The sequence below is a fragment of the Stegodyphus dumicola genome, chromosome X2 (assembly GCF_044657685.1).
Source record: "Stegodyphus dumicola isolate Sdum_Otavi_A_Nest chromosome X2, ASM4465768v1".
In the NCBI taxonomy this organism is placed as follows: Eukaryota; Metazoa; Arthropoda; class Arachnida; order Araneae; family Eresidae; genus Stegodyphus; species Stegodyphus dumicola.
In genome coordinates this window covers 116,948,557-116,966,996 of record NC_140781.1, presented here as the reverse complement: position 1 = coordinate 116,966,996, position 18,440 = coordinate 116,948,557, and the positions used below count along the sequence as shown (strand labels likewise).

The window sequence follows — 18,440 nt, the reverse complement described above, 5'->3', positions numbered from 1 at the left end:
AAAGCTGTTTGTCGCGTTTCAAATTTACTTTAATTTCCGGAAAGAAATTTTAGTTCCCTTCACTTTTGTTGCAACATCCTTCATATCTTTTTTCGTGAGTTTTTCACACTCTAAAAAAAGTTGTTTGCGAATCTTAAGTAATTGAAAAGAAGCTTAATAGGAACTTTAAGGGGGGAAAAAAGCCTTCAATTATAACGCTTTAAAGTAACGTTCATCTGAGTTCTGAGAAACATCCAAAAACAATTTAAGACAGCCTGTAGCGGTCACGTACAATTCTTTAAATATCTCAAGAGAAAAAAAATAAAAGGTGTCCCAACAAAAACCCGGATTTAATATACTCAGCAAAATACTTTATTTTTAGAAAACGGAAACTATTTTTACGTATTTGCAACCAGTAAATTTTCCGACTTAATGAAAAATAATGTCTGGTATATTCTTTCGTGACTTGCTCTGCAGCACTGGACTCTCTGATCAATATTCCTAATAAACTTTCACGTATCTACTTATAGAGGTAGGTAAGTTAAGTTTTGTCAAATTTTCGAACTGTAAGTTCTTTTATTGTATAAGTTATGGATTGGATTGGATTGGATTATTCAGTTATGGCAAAGCACACGAGGGCTATCTGCCTAAAGGGAGGGATACCTTCGTGGAGGTCTTTCTAAGGGAAACTGGCTCGTATACACGTTACAGATGGGGAAAACCACGGAAACTCCCATGCAGCCAGGCCCGTTCGCGGGATTCGATGGTTTAGTTTAGTTTATTTAATTACGGCAAAGCACACTAGGGCTATCTGCCTAAGGGTAGGGATGCCTTCGTGGAGGACTTTCTAAGGGCAACTGGCTCGTATACACGCTACACATGGGGAAAACCACGAAAACGCCCATGCAGCCAGCCCGTTCGCGGGATTCGAACCTCGGACCGAACTACCAGTGTTCAGCGTCTTTACCGCTGGGCCGCTGGTGAGCCTGTATAAGTTATGATCTTTCGGGGACTTGCAATTACTCTGTCACGCATAATAGCGATATTTTCAACAGACTGGCTAAATCGAGAGGGTGGAGATTGAATGTCTGCTGTCAAATCTGTGTCCTCAAGTGAACAGTTTTTTTTTTTTTTTTTTTTTTTTGTATTAGGTGCATTTTTAAGCCCAAAGTAGTTTGCACGTACTTTTTAGCAGTCAGTGCATAATACTCGCATTTGTTGTAATGAGTTTTTATAATCAAAACTCGTTCTTCTTTTGTGCTGCGCTCCATGTCGACTAAGCTGCAATGAAGCTAAGAAATAAACCGACAGCGATAAATGCCAGTCTTGCTAAATCAAATCAAACTCGACTTTTTTAAACCGGAACCTTTACCTGTCGCAAGTATGTAATTACACTTTCCATTTTCTAAAACTAAAGTAATCTGTTGGACGTATTAAATTCGGTGCTTTTGTTGGAACACGTTATATTAAAATCAAGAAGATAAAAAAGAAAGTTACATTTAACAAAGCATTAAAGCATATTTAAGATGTTGAACAACTTTTTTTTATTTTTTTTATTTAGGAAATAGTTAAAACTTAGTTATAACTTCTAAATTAAAAATTCAGATAGAACAACCTCTTTATGTGAGTAACAAAGATAAAACAATTGCGCTCATCTGATTAATTTAAAAATAAAATTGAATTGTACTTTTAATCTAATTTATTTTTACTCTGTAAAAGTAAATTCTTGATTTACTGTTATTTTTTATTCTACGTGATTATATGCAATACAAATTTCAAAAGCTTTTTCTACCTTAAGTATGTGCGTAACATATATGTTGACGCTTATAAGTAACAATAACTACAATCAAGATGAATTTTATTGATTGTTTAAAATATATTAAGAGTAATAATATTAATTAGTATTCATAGTAATGATATGCAAAACATAGCCATTAGAAACAGCAATATGAAATAACAGTACTAAAAGATTTTTAAATCATAGATAACGATTAACTTAATTTTTGAAATTTAAAATTCTCGATTTCTGCCTTATTAGACAGAACTCACGGTCCGAGAGTTCCGCTAATGTGAACTTTTATATACGTCGTACAAAGTCCGATTTCAGAAATCGTCCTCAATTCGGGAACTAAATTTTGGAAATTTCCTGATTTTAGATCATTGGTTCAAACATAGTAAAATGGCATGTAGACATGGAAACATTGCGTCTCCACATATTGTTCAGGCCAGGTTTAACAAAATGCTAACTCCCCATAGCCACTCAAAGGCCAAAAGTGTGATCAATAGCCATTATCAATATAACGTCGTCATTTGTTCAAGACAGGATTCCGTCCAGTGGGTGTCTGAAAATGAGATGCAGGAATCGTAATCGGGGGGGGGGGACTGCATTTATAGCACCACTTGCTTATTTTTGTTGAATATTATATTCTTCATTTCTACACTATGTAGGGAAGGTGGGTTTTCTTTGGGGAGGGGGGAAGAACCGTAAAGGAATAAACCGTAAATTATATTAAAATATTTTACCCGTTAAGCTGTGAATATAAGATGTATAAGACAATTAGAAAGGCATAGCAGGGGGGAGGAGTCGTCTTAAATCTTTGATAGTACGGTGTTAGGAAAGATAACATTTTGTTATGTTAAAATTTTATATTAAATAAGACAAATTAAAATTGTAGACCTGCAGATTGTTGAAATTGCCTCTGCCAAAACTGTGGTTAAGTTTATGAAATAGTTTTTGATTATTCAGCTATTCTTAAATTTTTCATCTTGGCGTATTTCATAATTCAAGTAAATGTTTCCAGTTTAAAGCTAATTAAACCAATTATAATGAGAATGTGGAGAGAAGTTAGAATAACTGTAGAAGAGAAATTTAAGTATATAGTATTTAAAAAAAAAAATTATTCCTTCCTCAATCCTTTAATCAAATGTTGCTACATTATAGAAAGAACTTAGATTACATGGTAAGTACTAAAAGAAGAATAAAAATCTGGACAGATTATATCATGCTGCATCAGTTAGATTTTTCGACAACATTAAAAACAATTTAGTCGCAATTTTTTTACAATCATTTTGCTTCGAAAATGAGATAACACAGATTTCTTTTTTTCCCCCGTGAATACCCTCAGTTAAAATGGCGTTTCATTTTTACAATAAAATATAAAGTGTTAACCTAAATATGAATGGATTCTAATTTTTTATTCACATTTACAATTTACATTTTGGTTTATAAATTGAATTAATATGCACCAATTTGCTAGGAAATCAATTTGAAACCAATGTTAATTGTCTTTAGAAAAAAGTATTTGTTTATTTATTCTGGGTTTGATTTTATTTCCTTAGTCCCAAAATACTGAGTTTTCTCAAAGTCTAATTTTTATTTAAAATCAGAATAAATGGAACAAAAATTCCCATACTAGGATTCATTTCGTAAGAAGCTGCTATAACGAGAATTTGATACACATGTTTAAAAAGTGGCTATTTCAAACTTCAGACTTTTCCTTATAAAGAGGGATATGAAATATTAAAAAATGCTTATATGCTATTCAGTTTGAGTGGGAAAAGTGATTTGCGCAGTTAGCATTTAACAAACCCGACATACATTTTTAAAACTCTCCATCATTATTACCGAACAGAACTTTAATGCTACTGCCTGTGGATTATTGGTTAACAGAGGCTAAATTACACATGTTGCTAGGACAGGATTCGGTTCTCGGGCAAAATATGGATGTCTATGGCTACAATGTCTTTCTGAAATAGTGGTACTTGACAATTTTACCATGGAATGCATGGTGCAGCCGAGAGAGAAAGAGAATTAATGTGAGAAAAAGTGTAAATACATGTGGAGGAGGGGAGCGGCAACGTCTCAACGTCTTATGTATAGTACTTGGGGGTCTCTGAAAGTCTTAATCCGACGCTTTTCTCTCTTGGTCAAAATGGATAAAGCTCAGGCAGACGGCTCACGTGTTCTTTGTGTGTATTAAATAACCTAATTCTTCAGCTGCAGGGTAATAAGCATTTCACATTATTTTGGAATGAAAAGCTGTTTTCATGTATTCCATGTGGTTTGTTGACATCTAGTAGATAAATTATATTTTAATAGAAAAATATGCTATGCAAAAAATACTTCTTTAACACAATTTTTAAGCTGCATAATTCTTTTGGATCCTTCACTTCACTTGTTAGAGTAGAAGCTGATATTTGCGTTTGTCAGGAACTGCAATACAAAATATTTGAAAGATTTTTCCTGAAAAATCTATGCATAAAAAGACAAGTTAGAATTATTTTTTCTATCCGTTTAGAACCGCATTAACAGTTCACATGAAGTTTATTTTATTCATCATCGTATATTACCTGTGCTATGAGAATTTTTTTAAACTTTATGAGATTTTTTTTTTTTTTTTAAATTTGTATTTGGCACTAGTACTGTTTTTAGTTTTTGCAAATAAATACTAATAATATTACTGGTAAATTATTAATTTGCTTTCGAGATTATTTTCAACTTACACAGCCAAAAATTATAACCAAGAATATTTTGGAAGTCATTTCGCGTTACAGATGCATATACGAGTAGTAATGAAGAAAATCTTGCATGCAATCATACGAGAACCTTTTTCACTACAATAATAATAACAAAACGGGGTAGACCTGGCTTCATCAAGTAGGATTGATTGATAAAAATACCATCTCGTTTGCCGACTCTTTCGTCAGAATTACCGGCTCGTTTGCCGACTTTGACTCTCGGAGACAGTGGTTGCGCCGAAATTTTCGCGAACAATTGTTCTCCTCGAGATGTAAGACAGCGCTTGTATTAGACTGAATTAAGCTTGTTTTCGCTAGTAGCGCCATCTCGTGGCGTAATTAGTAGGCAACTCAGCGTCTGTAGAATCACTTGGATTCGTGACATTCGCATATAAAGAAAATGATAATAATGATAATTCATGAATGAAATTTTATTTTCGCTACTGATTTTTATCGTCGTAATATTCTAAGCCCTGTTTTGATTACTGTTATTAACATCGTTATTATTCATAATTAATTCATTGAATGGGCTGGCAAAGTGGGAGTTTGCGTGGTTTTTCCCGTGTATGACGTCGATTACAAGCAAATTTCCTTGAACAGTCGTCCATGAAGGCATACATACCCTATGCAAATAGCTCTTGCATGTTCTGACGTGATCCAAAGAAACCAGTTCATACAAAAGTGAGCGTTTAATGTTGAGTCCTGTATGTTTCTCGTCGAATAATTAGAAGCATTATAATTCAGTTTTATTACACTCTTGAACTGTTCGTGAAGACAGACAAAATACGTTATAATGGAAGACGTTCGCAAACTTGTGTGTCCCATGAGGTAAGATCAATAAGTGGAAAATCAGTAAATAATAATAAAAAGGCGTACAAGTCAAATGGTCTTAATAAAACTGTAATGCTTCTGAGCCATTCGAAAATATAATTTAAATAAATTTACTGAAGAGTAATAAAATAAGGTAAAAGTAAATCATCTATGAAGGCATCTCATCCCTAAGGCAGATAGCCTCCGCATGCTAATCCGAATAATATAATACGAGCATTAAGTAATTCTTTATACTTTGAATATTCCTTTCCCAAATATTTAATTTCTTTCAATTTTTAAAAAATTTTAATTATACATAATATTTGTCAAATTTAAATTCGAAGGACAGAAATTAGCCAAGAGAATTGACATAATATGTTTCTGTAAGATTAGCTTCGAATATCTAACATCTTTCATAATTTGATTAACTCTGTAGTTTATTATACAATCCAAAATTTAATCTTTTTTCATTACTAAACTATGTGATTAGTTTTTTAACTCATATACAATACTTAGAAAAAAATCTTAAAACGAAATCACTCTTTTCATTTCTCGCTGGTGGTCAGTCAACAAGATTTATGGGAAGGCCAACAAGGTCTATATCGCTTTAAAAAATTAAAAAAAGAACGCGCTCATGAAGGAATTTATGAGGATAAGTAGCTACTACTCGTACTCACATTACATACACGGAAAACCTTGTAGCAAGAAAAACTCATGCAGCAAACTAATACCATGAGGTTTTCGTAGTGTTCTGGAGTCAGGAATAAAAACCAGAAGAAATGAGAAATAACACATGTTAAGTCTCTGACCGCAGGTACAAAATTCATAAAAGCCGGGGGGGAAGGGATTTCACACCTTTTCTTTCTTTGAAACTGATCTTAGTTGAAATTCCGGTTTTTGCCAAGAAAAGAATTTTTCGCTCGTATATTCAGGATAAAGTGTGAATGCGTTATTCCCGGATCCAGCGTTCGGATGGTTAAGGGGTCTTAGCTACTCGGATTTCAGAGCTTTAGGTCAGGGCTAACAAGAGAGAAGGGCTGGTTCATCCCTTTGGGGAGAACGATGCCGACACGAACTCTGTTGGGGAGCAATGTGACGTCACTGGGTTCCTCACCTCGCCTACTGACCAGAGCTTCATATTGCGAAAGCTTAAATCTTTACTTCTTAGATTCTTTGAAAAAGGTTTCCTTTACTTGAAAGTTATAGCTGAGGATACTTTTAAAATTAATTAGTATTTATAAAGTGTTTATAATGGGAAAATATTGAAATAAATGGGGCCCTATGCCGTTGCACCCTGCGGTAATACGTATTATACGAAAGAAACAAACATGAAATTTCATCGACTTCCGTATAGAAACATTCAGCAGACGAAAGAGTGGTTGCATAAGAGTTGCAGAGCAAGCATACATGCTTCTTTATGTCCAGTCCTTTGTCAATTCATCATATGAATATTCAGTTTTCTTACTAAGATGGCTTTACAAAACTTTTTTTTTTTTTTTTTTTTGTCTTTTTATTATTAACATTTTGGTTCTTACTTTATCTATTCAATATCCCGTTCTTGGCGCTTATGACATAAAATTCGATTCAACAGCAGAATTACAAAATATTTAAAAACATCATATCACTAAAATGTCTGATAGACAGTCTCGCGCACTCGATATAAAAATGTGTTTCCGTACATTTTTTCCATTGCTTGCATTGTAATCTTTGAGTTTGTTAATTAAAAATTCGTTAAAGTTTTATAAAATAGATAATTAGACAAATTAGAAATTCAAAATTCAAGCTTCCAGGTGCCCATGTTCGGGTGGAGGATTATGTTATTCAAATTTTGATGGCTCTAGGTAACGTTGTTTATTTCACAGTTCTAGAAACATGCATACATTGATGCAGATTCTTCATTATTTAATTTCTTTAAACATACAGGGTGTGTCGCATATGCGATAGCATAAACATTGCACGCAAAATCTCAGACAGGCTGGAGTAATTCTCAGCTACCATCCTCGTCACCAGCACAGCCCCTGTATGCTCTGTACCTGTAGTGAACTAATTTTATCTTATGTTAGCTTATTCGGCTTTTCTTATTCCCTGTATATACGATGGTAAGTTGAAAAATAAGTTTCCCCTCTCGACTGTGGTCAGAGTTGTGTATGAAAGTCAAAAAATAGAATGAGACATTAAAGATATGACATACCTTTATTTTTTCACATAGGTACCAAGTACATTGAGACATTTGTCATATCGCTTGATAAGCTTCAAAAAGCCCTCCAGGAAAAAATCAGGGCTTTGCATATGGAAGAAGCGTTGAACAGCTATGGACGAAAGGCGACACAGCAGGAAAACGCGCAAGTCACCGATACACCATTGGGTAGAGGTCGCTGCAAATCAAGCAGATGGCGCTATTGCAGTGACTGCGCAAAGCGGAGACCAGCCTCTCATTTGAGCCCCGGTAGGTATGGAGAGAAGGTGCGTTTTGAATTCGTGGTCAAAGGAGGAAGTGAGAGCGGTTATCCGCTATGAATGGGCACGTGGAGTATCAGGAACAGAAATTCATAACCGCCTCGTGGAAGTCTATGGGCCAGGTGTGATGTCGAAGCAAATGGTGCGGAGATGGTGTTGCACATTCAGTGATGGACGTCAGCAAGTGGAGGACATACCGAGAGCTGGACAGACGCGCACGGCCACTACAGATGCAAATGTCAGGAAGGCGGATGACATGATTAGAGCGAACCGGCGTATCACCATCGATGAAGTAGAGGAAGAACTTGGAATCTCACATAAGCGAGCTCAAAACATCATCCAGGACATTCTTCGATACAGAAAAGTGTCAGCACGATGGGTGCCCCGACAATTGACCTCGACACACAAGGAACAACGCATGGGGGTCAGCCTGGAACATCTCGTGCGTTACCATGAAGATGCAATGACTTTCTGTTTCGGATTGTGACGGGGGATGAAACGTGGGTCCACCATTTCACGCCAAAATCGAAGGCCGCATCTATGGAGTGGAAACATCCGTCATCACCTGTCCGAAAGAAGTTCAAGACAACTCCCTCTGCAGGTAAAGTGCTCCTCACAGTTTTCTGGGACGCCCAAGGAGTTTTGTTGCAGGACTTTTTGGAGGTTGGAACCATCAATGCTACGCGCTACTGTGACACCCTATCGAAATTGAAAGAGGCGATTCGGAAAAAGCGGCCTGGCCTTCTCACATCTGGCGTTCTGCTGTTGGATGACAATGTCAGACCACATTCGGCGACGGCAACGCAAAACCATATTGCAACTCTTGGTTGGGAGCGCCTACACCATCCGCCATACAATCCTGATCTCGCACCGAGCGACTTCCATCTGTTTCTGGCTTTGAAGAAAAATCTCGGGGGAAGGCGCTTTGGAAGCAATACTGAAGTGAAACAAGCCGTTCAACGCTTCTTGCATATGCAAAGGCCTGATTTTTTCCTGGAGGGCTTTTTGAAGCTTATCAAGCGATATGACAAATGTCTCAATGTACTTGGTACCTATGTGGAAAAATAAAGGTATGTCATATCTTTAATGCCTCATTCTATTTTTTGACTTTCATACACAACTCTGACCACAGTCGACAGGGGAAACTTATTTTTCAACTTACCTACGTATTTATCTCCTTGAACTGTAAACCTTGAATTATGTATTTTGCCTTATTTTATGTATTGTTTCTACTGTTTTGCCTTTTTTTTTTTAAATTTTATGTATTATTTCACTTTTTAGTATTTTACTTCTTATTACTTTTAGTATTTGTAACCACCTATCCATAACTCTGTAAATATGTAACTGAAATTGTTCTTCTCACCCGCAATGCACCCTTCTTCCATCATGCACTATCGTCTTCGTCCAGCATTTGTTTGCACTGCCCCCAGCAGTCGTCTTGAGCACAATATGTATTTATAAGTGTGTTATTTTGTTCAAGTTATTTCCGTCGGCGGGGCTACCTGGCCGATATGCTAACTACCCAGTGGACCGGCTGCCTTGTTGTCGGTGGAAAGAAAGAAAGGGTGTGTCTACAGGGTCTTTCTTAAATGTACAGGGTGATAATATTTGATGGCAACAATTTGAAAAGTATACGCCGTTTACAGTGATTCACCGCAAAATGCCATTTCGAGACTAATATCTAATTCGTGACTAACATCCCTTTGGAGCTAAAAATTAATCATGAAAATAGAAAATTACGGAGAATGAAAATGTACGTTTCAAACATATATACCGAAACACAAATAAGTGCGTTAATAAAACAAAAGCGAAATAAATTGTCTCCAGATGGCATTTCAGAAAGCATTGTAATCAGATCATTCTCTGTAAAATCACAGGTCGATATAAGCAATTTTCCTTTAAAAAGCCTCCACGAAGGTTGAAGAAAATTTATGAAAATGTATGGGAGAAATTAAAAATCATATTTCTAAACTTGAAAAACGTTTTCCCTCCATCAATAAGAACACGAATAATTTATTTTGCTGCTTACGAATATTCATAAGAGTTTGACACTTGAATTGGAATGCATCCCTCGTGTCCAGAGCTTAATTTCTAAAATTAGAAGTGCCAGAGCCTTATGAAAGGCCGTCAGCAAAGAGGAACAGAAGTAAATAAATAAATAAAATGACTATTAAAATCATTAGTAATTTAAAAATTAAATAGTTAATTATTACGAAAGTAATTATTATTTAATTAATTTTAATAATTAGTATTTGTCAATTATTATTTAATTAAATAAAATAAATTTATTATTATTATTATTAAAATAGTTAAATAATTAAAGATAAACGTAATTAAATAATTAAATAAAATGTAAAGAGATAAATTAAAATTTAATAAGCGATTTGTGATATAACTTTATTGCAAAAAATAAAATTTTCGAGATCAAATTTCTACTGAAATTGTTGTTCAGTTACGAAAGAGAAGTTCTGGTGTGCTCCGACTAGAATTATGATTTATCCGCAAAACTAAGAAGTACCGGAGCCGGGCTCCGTCGCAATTTAAGCTTTGCTTGTGTCGTCAAGAAAAGCTAACCAGAAAACAGGTAAATGGAAATAAATCACATAAATTTATTCATTTTATAGTATCAAAAATGATATTTTAAATCATTATTTGGTTTATTATTCACGTATTTTTTTATGATTTATTTTATGCTCTTTGTAATTATTTATAAAACTATGCAAAATAAATCACGAAACTCTGCATAGAGATAAATTAGCGTTAGAATACATACTTTTAAAATATAAGTATACATGAGTATACATAAGAAAGTATATAAATATCAATTTAAAATATTTTTATTATTCCATGAGTAATGGATGCTGCATAGTATTCCTGATGATCCATAATAATGCTTTTTTAATAATCACGACCAAGTCTTGTAAAAATCTGATTAACTCATTTCTAGTGTTAGTAGAAACACAAAATTAAATGAAGCGAAATTTATTTGAATTTAATGTATTATGAAATTTATTATTAGCATTAATTAACTTTTAATCAGGTTGGTTTGTAAGATCTTTCTAGAACTCGTCTCGTTTTTCTAGAACGTCTTTCTATGTAGTACGTTTGCATAATTTCATTTACTATTTCTATAACGCAACTTGTGACATTTGTGATATTTTAACTCTAAAAGAATTCTTCGTAAATACAGAAATTTATCAATGTTTTTTGTCGATGGATTACTATATTTACATGCATTTTAAAAATATTGTGGAAAAAATGAACTATATTTAATGTACACTGCTGGCCACCGTAAATCCAACACCCTGAAGGAAACATGAAAATAACATGAAATTTACAGCATGCATTATGCATTAGCGAAGATGAGATATGCAAATGATTAGAATTTCAGCGCACACGCACATCACGCGCGCCTGTGGCGCCACTTCAAAGCGCTATTTAAGGATTGGAGTTTTCAACGATTTCATCTTCTAAGTATGAACATCTTAAAGAACTTTTAAACTATGATCCCACACTTGAATGTGCAGCCAAGCGCCCGAGAAGTATATTTCACAACAGCAGATGGTGAAACAAGTGTAAATAGAGTAAATAGTTATAATGCATGAGCCCTGTGTTTATAATGGACTTGTGGATTCAAGCCACTGAATTAAATGGACTTGTGGATTCAAGCCACTGACAAGCTCGGCAAATCGTCTCTTTTAAATATTATGTAGTGAATTCTGGCAGAGACTTTATTTAACATGGACTTGTGGATTCAAGCCTAAGCTCTCAAGAATTTACTCTGTGTTTAAATAATGTGTTGTTTCCACTACTCGCTGTCGTGCTATGTGCAAGTGTGAACTCAATTTCAAGATTTAGTGTGTGAACTGTAAATAGTGTAAATATTACTGAATTATAATTTGACATGACTTCACACCAATACTTCACTGAGATGTGAAATTCAAACTCTCACTAGTATGCTGATAGTGTTTCTAAAATTGCTGTAATTCCCATACCTGCCAACCTCTAAAGATAAAAATTCAGAAGATTTCTCCCCCAAATTCAGAAGATTTCTCCAAAATTCAGAAGAACACGAAGAATTAACATCATGCTTTGATATTAAAAAAATAACAATTTATACAAATAGAAAAAAGAAAATTGTACTTTCATTAGTAAATCTCAATTAAGTAGTAACTAAATAATTTATTAGGAAACATAAAACAAGAACTTAATGTTACACAAAAAAAAAATTATTGCAATGAATTTAGAGTGCATTTTTTGGCTTTAGCCAAAAATTCTTTGGAAAATTTCCTGTCATAACAATTAGTTTCCTCATAACATTTAGCAATTAAAATGTTTTCTAGAGTTTTTGGTGAAATTGAAGAACGAAACATAGTTTTGTTTTTCTTCACAACACTGAAGACTCTCTCGCACTCAGCATTACTGTGTGGAATTACAGCTGCAGCTTTTTCTGCTGCCAAATTAATTAAGTGGCATGGACATCCAATAACAATTAATTCATTTTGTTATTTTTTGAGGAAAGAGGCTACACCCTTTTTGTCACCCACCATGACATGAGCATTATCTGCACCAAATGAAATGCAGTTTGATATTGGGATGTTAAGTTGTTTCAACTCATTAATTACCAAGGAGGCAATATTTTCCCCCGTAGCGCCTCCATTTAACAATGGAAGACGCAAAAGATGAGTTTTCATTTCATTAGAAACATCACAGAAATATGTGACAACGATGGGGTAAAGCTTCCAATCGCTGTCGTTGCTGCCATCGATTGACACCGAAAATGCTGAATTCTGGAGTGCAGCTATCGTTTTACTTTGTGCATCGCAAGCAATTTTGTTCACAATAGAAGATGTTTTCGTGCGAGCACAAGCATATTTCTGAGCAATCTTGGAGTCGGAAAACATCCGTCTGAAAAGTTGACCGGCGTGATCGGCAGCGCTTAGCGGCACGTTGTGTTCGATGAGGAATGCAGCAAACAAACTCTGCCAAAATGACATCGGCATCCGAATTCGTAGCCGAATTTGAAAAAAAATCATCCACTTTCTTTGACGTTGTCGAAGCCGAAGCATTAACTCCATGCTTTTTAGACTTAACATGCTTCACAATGTCGCTTCTTCCACCGTGACTTATTATGAAGTCACCACACGCACACGTTGCAATATGCATAGTTATTTCCTTTATGGGATTCTTTAATTGTTGGAAATTCGGCTTTGTAGGCAGGCCGAAAATATTAAGAATACGGTTTTTTTTAACTCATTTCGTAACAACGACATATTAAGAAAATTCGTAGCACGTGCAAACAAAAAACAAAACATAATGAAACAATCCACGCCCGCTGAGTCCGAGCTGAGTAATTCCCTTGCTGCTGAAGCGAACGCGAAAAAAATAATCTGGCGTCCACAAAGAAAAGAGTGGGAGAAACAAGTTCAGCGCTTTGGATTGGCTAGTTAAGCGGCGAGTTGGGAGAAACCGCAGGTTACTGGATTCGAAGTAGTCGGTAGTTGGCGGTAAAACACGATGCAATTGGCGAAAATCGCTGAATTGGCGAAAAATTCTAAAATTTCGACAAAAATCACTAAAAACACTTGAAAAAGGAAAAAAAATCGTAAAAAATGGATTACGATCGTAAAATCGTAAAGACAAACGCATTTTCGTAAAAATTACGAAAAATTCGTAAAAGTTGGCAGGTATGAATTCCTCATTTATTGGCCACTATATTGACCTTAAGGGAAAAAAGTGTTAAAAGTATGTTAGGTAACTTGTTTCGAAAGCTTGTATTAGTTTACCACTATTTCATTGACTCTGATGAATGTTTAGGGGCCTAGCCCATGCCATTTAATTTTTGTAATAATGTCCCAACTCGAACAGCTCCAGATGCTTGTCATTACATGCAGTATGCATTTGATAAGTTTCGCCTTTATTTGGCGCGGCGTAACCGCCTTATTAAAACTAGTATTTCAACACCTAAGGGCAATGCTTCAAAAGAGGCAGTTAAAGTAGCCAGCTCTACTAAATGCTGCCTACTCACCACAAATGACAATGATGATTTCAAGTTACTTGTCGCACTAAAGTTGTCTCTCGTATACGTTCGGTAGCTGCTCCAGTAACTTAGGCGGGTAGTGAATATTTGCTCTCAATACCTCAGTTACTTTCGGGTAAGCAAAAATGTCCTTTTATAGGACAGCGGATGACATTTCAGATGATGACGGCAAGGAATCGGACAGATCCAGACTTTCTACAAAATCAATGCCTCTAAAGATATCGGACTTTGTCAAATCATCTAAGAGGAAAATAAAGAAAATTGCTTCCGGAATATTCGAGAAATTACAAGGTTAATTTTCTAAACTTCAGATAAATCATTGCATGAGTCTCACAGCATGCTTTGGATTTGTTTTGAATGTACTTTTGCATAGTTGAATCCATGGCAGTGTCAAGTTGAAAACCTCAGATGTGAGAATAAACAGTTATTCAGGATCACCAGTGATCAGTGTACAGAGCCATGAAACGGTGCTAATTCAGCCCGCTATGGTTCTATATTATTGAACGGGTTATTTGCATGGGGCTGTTAATTTCCTTCAGAAAATTATTCATGAAAGCATTCCCGCAAACAACCAAAGAATCCTCAGGTTCTTTAAATCCTATGAGTGGCCAAGTAGTCAAGGCTGCTGAAAATTCGTAGTTCGACTTGGATTCGAACCCAGACGAACGGACTGACTGCATGTATGGCGTGAATACGAACTATTTTCCTTACAATTCCCTACTGGTAGGTATCCCTCACCTTAGTCAGATAGTCCTTATGTTCTTTCCGCTATTTAAATGACTTAATCTAACCTAACCTCATATTCTTTCCATTTAAATGACCTAATCTAACCTAACTATTCTCAAACCGAAACTAATTAATCTGTCAATTCTTAACAGACATTTACTGCAATAATTTCTATCTTTTTATCACTGAACAATGAGTATCACTCCCACAAAAGTAAACATGAGTTTCAGCATGGTTAGATCTAGATCTTTCAGTTATGGAAACAGATGCATAGAAAATAAAGCTTTAAGCCAAAACCACAATACCACCAGAATGCTGTCACATGGTGTTTCAAACGATAAGAGTCTAGTCTAAATTAGAAATTGCTTTTACATGCCAGAAAAAAAAAAAAAAAAAAAAAGACCTATTATGTTAGTTTTATTCCACAAAAAGCATTTTCATTTAATCCTCTTAAATGTTTGTAAAATGACACCACAAGCTCAAGACTTATACATTGTGCGAAATGTTTCATGACAACTGGCAAGTATGTGCCCATATGATTATCAGATTTAAATCATAATTTATGCATATTTCACGCAAATTATGACTCAGTTGAATGCATACATGAATTCTGATCGAAAAATGTAATTTAATAAAAATTTCATGTATCTCATTTACATGCAAGTACTATTTGAGATGCAAACACTGTTTTATATTCAAATACTTCATAAAAATTATGATGTATAATTTGTTAACGGTTACAGTACATTTTTCCCTTGTTTCCTTTGTTTAAGCTAGAAAACAAAATTATTCAGATTTAAAAAATACATATTTATACAAATTGTGTAATTTTTCTAAAATGGAAATCATTTGTAATAACTTTCTTCTTTTTTGCAGGTCGTATATGACAATTTCTGCATTCCCAGTGGAAAAGATGCTTTTGTCAAACCAGGAACAGTTATTTCTTTATCATATGTTCCCCTTTAGTCAACAAAACTCTCCAACAATTGTACTGTAATTCCAATATACTATAAATGGTCAGAAGACTGTTGAAAATCATCATGCTGAAATTTCACCATTTCTTCATGTAAATTATTTGATTCCCATTCTACTTTTGGGGTACTCCTAGTCGTTTTGGATGTAAATATTGTTCCTGAATGTAAACTTTACTTATGAGAGGATTTATATAATTAATTAAAAAGGTGGTTTTTACAGCAGTACAGTGTTTATTCAAAGAAGAAATGGAACTTTAAAATACTTTTCAAATTTTAAATTAGATCGTAAAGCATTAATCATTCATATTTATCATATTTTTAATTATAAAAATAATAGCATTAATGGGCGATTTGGTGTTAATGATATTTCTGCCATTTAAATGTAATCACAGAATTTTATGTTCGGACACAATCTTCGCAAATTTACAATCTGTAATCATAAAACTGCAACACATGAGGCAAACAGGAGTTTCATATGCACACAGGTATATTTGAAATTACACCCGAATATGAATCTATTTATTTCCAAAGTAACAAGATTTGATTAAACGTAAATAAATCACTAATCTTTCAACTACATCTTACAATTGCAAAATCTTCCACAAGATAAACCGAGGTTCGAATCCCGCGAACAGGCCCGCTGCATGGGCGTTTTCGTGGTTTTCCTCATGTGTAACGTGTATACAAGCCAGTTTCCTTTAGAAAGTCCTCCACGAAGGCATCCATCCCCTTAGGCAGATAGCCCTAGTGTGCTTTGCAATAATTAAATACACCACTACACCACCTCCACACGAAAAAAGACTCCCCCTCCCCCCCGCAATCTCTGTTTATATGGGTAGTAAATTGAGTATCTGCTTAACAACTGATACAGGTGAATTCATTTAGAGAATACTTAGAATAAATGCTTTTGTAACTATGTATAATCTGTCACTCTCTCATCCTTTCCTTTCAATAATTTAACAATGGAACTTCAAATTCTTCCAGTATTAAGTTTTATGAATGAAAATCGAATAGTCCAGAATCTTCAAATTCCATACAATTAAGATACGCATCATTAAAGAAATTAAAGAAAGGCTTTTAGTGGAAGTGTATTATTGGTGAATTCAGAGAAACCGGAACAGAGTGAAACTGATTTAGAGAAAGCTGGTTTGCATTTTTGTGTTTATTCATGTAAATAGTTTATGCCGATCAAACATTTTCAAGAATCGGAATGTGGCTTATATAACTATAAGATTGAAACAATTACAATTGAGCAGTACACAGTACTCAGATGCAGAAAAAAAAGAGCTGAAAAATAGATGGAACTGGTATATTACTGAAGTTGACGATTTTGTTTACTAACAGAAAAATTATGTCCACACCAAAGTTCGCCAATGGAAACTGTGTCAGTTAATATGCTGGCATCATAAACTGAATTAAAACATGGATTCTAATACAGCAAAAAAATGGATTAAAGAAAAGTTTTTCAACTTTGTTTATTATTTCTTGACATGAAGCTAGCAGGAGGCATTGCATTGATATAAAAATATATAAACTCGATAGCTGCTGAAAGAATTGTTTGCTGAACTGCAGTAGACATGCAGATAAAAAAAGGTAAAACAATAATTTCTGGCAATGTAGTACTAATATGGGACTTTCTAAAATTTAAAAATGCTTTTTCCCCCAGGACTCGAATGATTCCAAACAAAAGATTAAAAAAAACCTTAAGTACTTCTTTTGTCTACCACACAAGCTCAATTCAAAACATAAAAATCTGCATAAAAAAGTACAAATTTTAAATTTTGAACAGTACTGCTAGAATGTAAAGAATTCTTAAACTACTTTATTATTTGCAGATGTCTCCCACTGCATCCATTCTTCTTAATGCATGCCAAACTTCTACTTGCCTTTAAATATAATAGGATTGGATTGGACTATTTAAGTATGGCAAAACACATGAGGGCTATCTGCCTAAAGTGAGGGATGCCTTCGTGGAGGACTTTCTACGGGAAACTGGCTTGTATACACATTACACATGGGGAAAACCACGAAAATGCCCATGCAGCCAGCCCGTTCGCGGGATTCGAACCTCGGACTGAACCACCAGTGTTCAGCGTCTTTACCGCTAGAGGGCCACACTTAAATATAATAAATTACGTGAAAATGCATTTGCACCATCAAATGTTTTTCAGCGATGAATCTGCTTGAAATATACAAGTTCAAGTCCAAAAGAACTGTTGTGTAAAATAATTTCTTTTACATGTGCTTCATTTCCTGCTGAGAACCTTCTTCTACAACTTGCATTTTGGCTACTATAGAACTACCATACCTAGAGTTCTAGAATCAATAACATCTTACGCCCATAATCTGAACTATAAGCATTTATATAATGCAGAATCTTACCTGGCTAACAGTCTGACTTTCTTCACCTATGACCGGAAGCGAGACAAAATTTTATTTAGGAGTTTGCCATGTAAAGTGAACAGATGAAGATTAAAAAAGACATAGACAAATACAACAATAGTAGTAGACAAATACAAGAATAAAAAATATGCAAAGGAAATAATGAACGTGCGAGCATGCTACAAATATGCAGGACACATTTGTAGTACACCCCCCCCCAAAAAAAAACTACATAAGATTTTTGTGCTAATTTTTATAATTCATTTCAGTTTTTCTTAACTTAAAATAACAAAAATTGCAAACTCTTTTCTACTGCACCTATCTTTAATGTTTTTTTTAACTCAGTCTTCTTATTCACACTACATTCAAATTTTACTTCTCATTCTTATTGGAGGCATTCAATAAAATTCAATAAAGTCTAATACACTTGTACAGGACAAATTTCTAAAAACTCTTTCTCTATTTTTTACAGTTTCCCTTAATTTCAATCCACTTAGCAAATAATCTGTTAAGAATTCAATTCCAAAAGAAAAAATGTTTCGTCAAAGACTTTA

At 34.5% G+C, this 18,440-nt stretch overlaps 1 protein-coding gene across 2 annotated transcripts in view; it reads left to right on the top strand.

Moving 5' to 3' along the window:
• Positions 1-15,726, top strand: part of LOC118181700 (uncharacterized) — a 46,463-nt gene extending 30,737 nt beyond the window's left edge. For both annotated transcript variants that reach the window (XM_085809086.1, XM_035350892.2), the window contains exon 4: positions 15,407-15,726. In XM_085809086.1, coding sequence (XP_085665212.1) covers positions 15,407-15,496 — 90 coding nt within the window. In that variant the 3' untranslated portion in view covers positions 15,497-15,726. The remainder of the gene's footprint in view (positions 1-15,406) is intronic.
• The last annotated feature ends 2,714 nt before the right edge of the window (positions 15,727-18,440 follow it).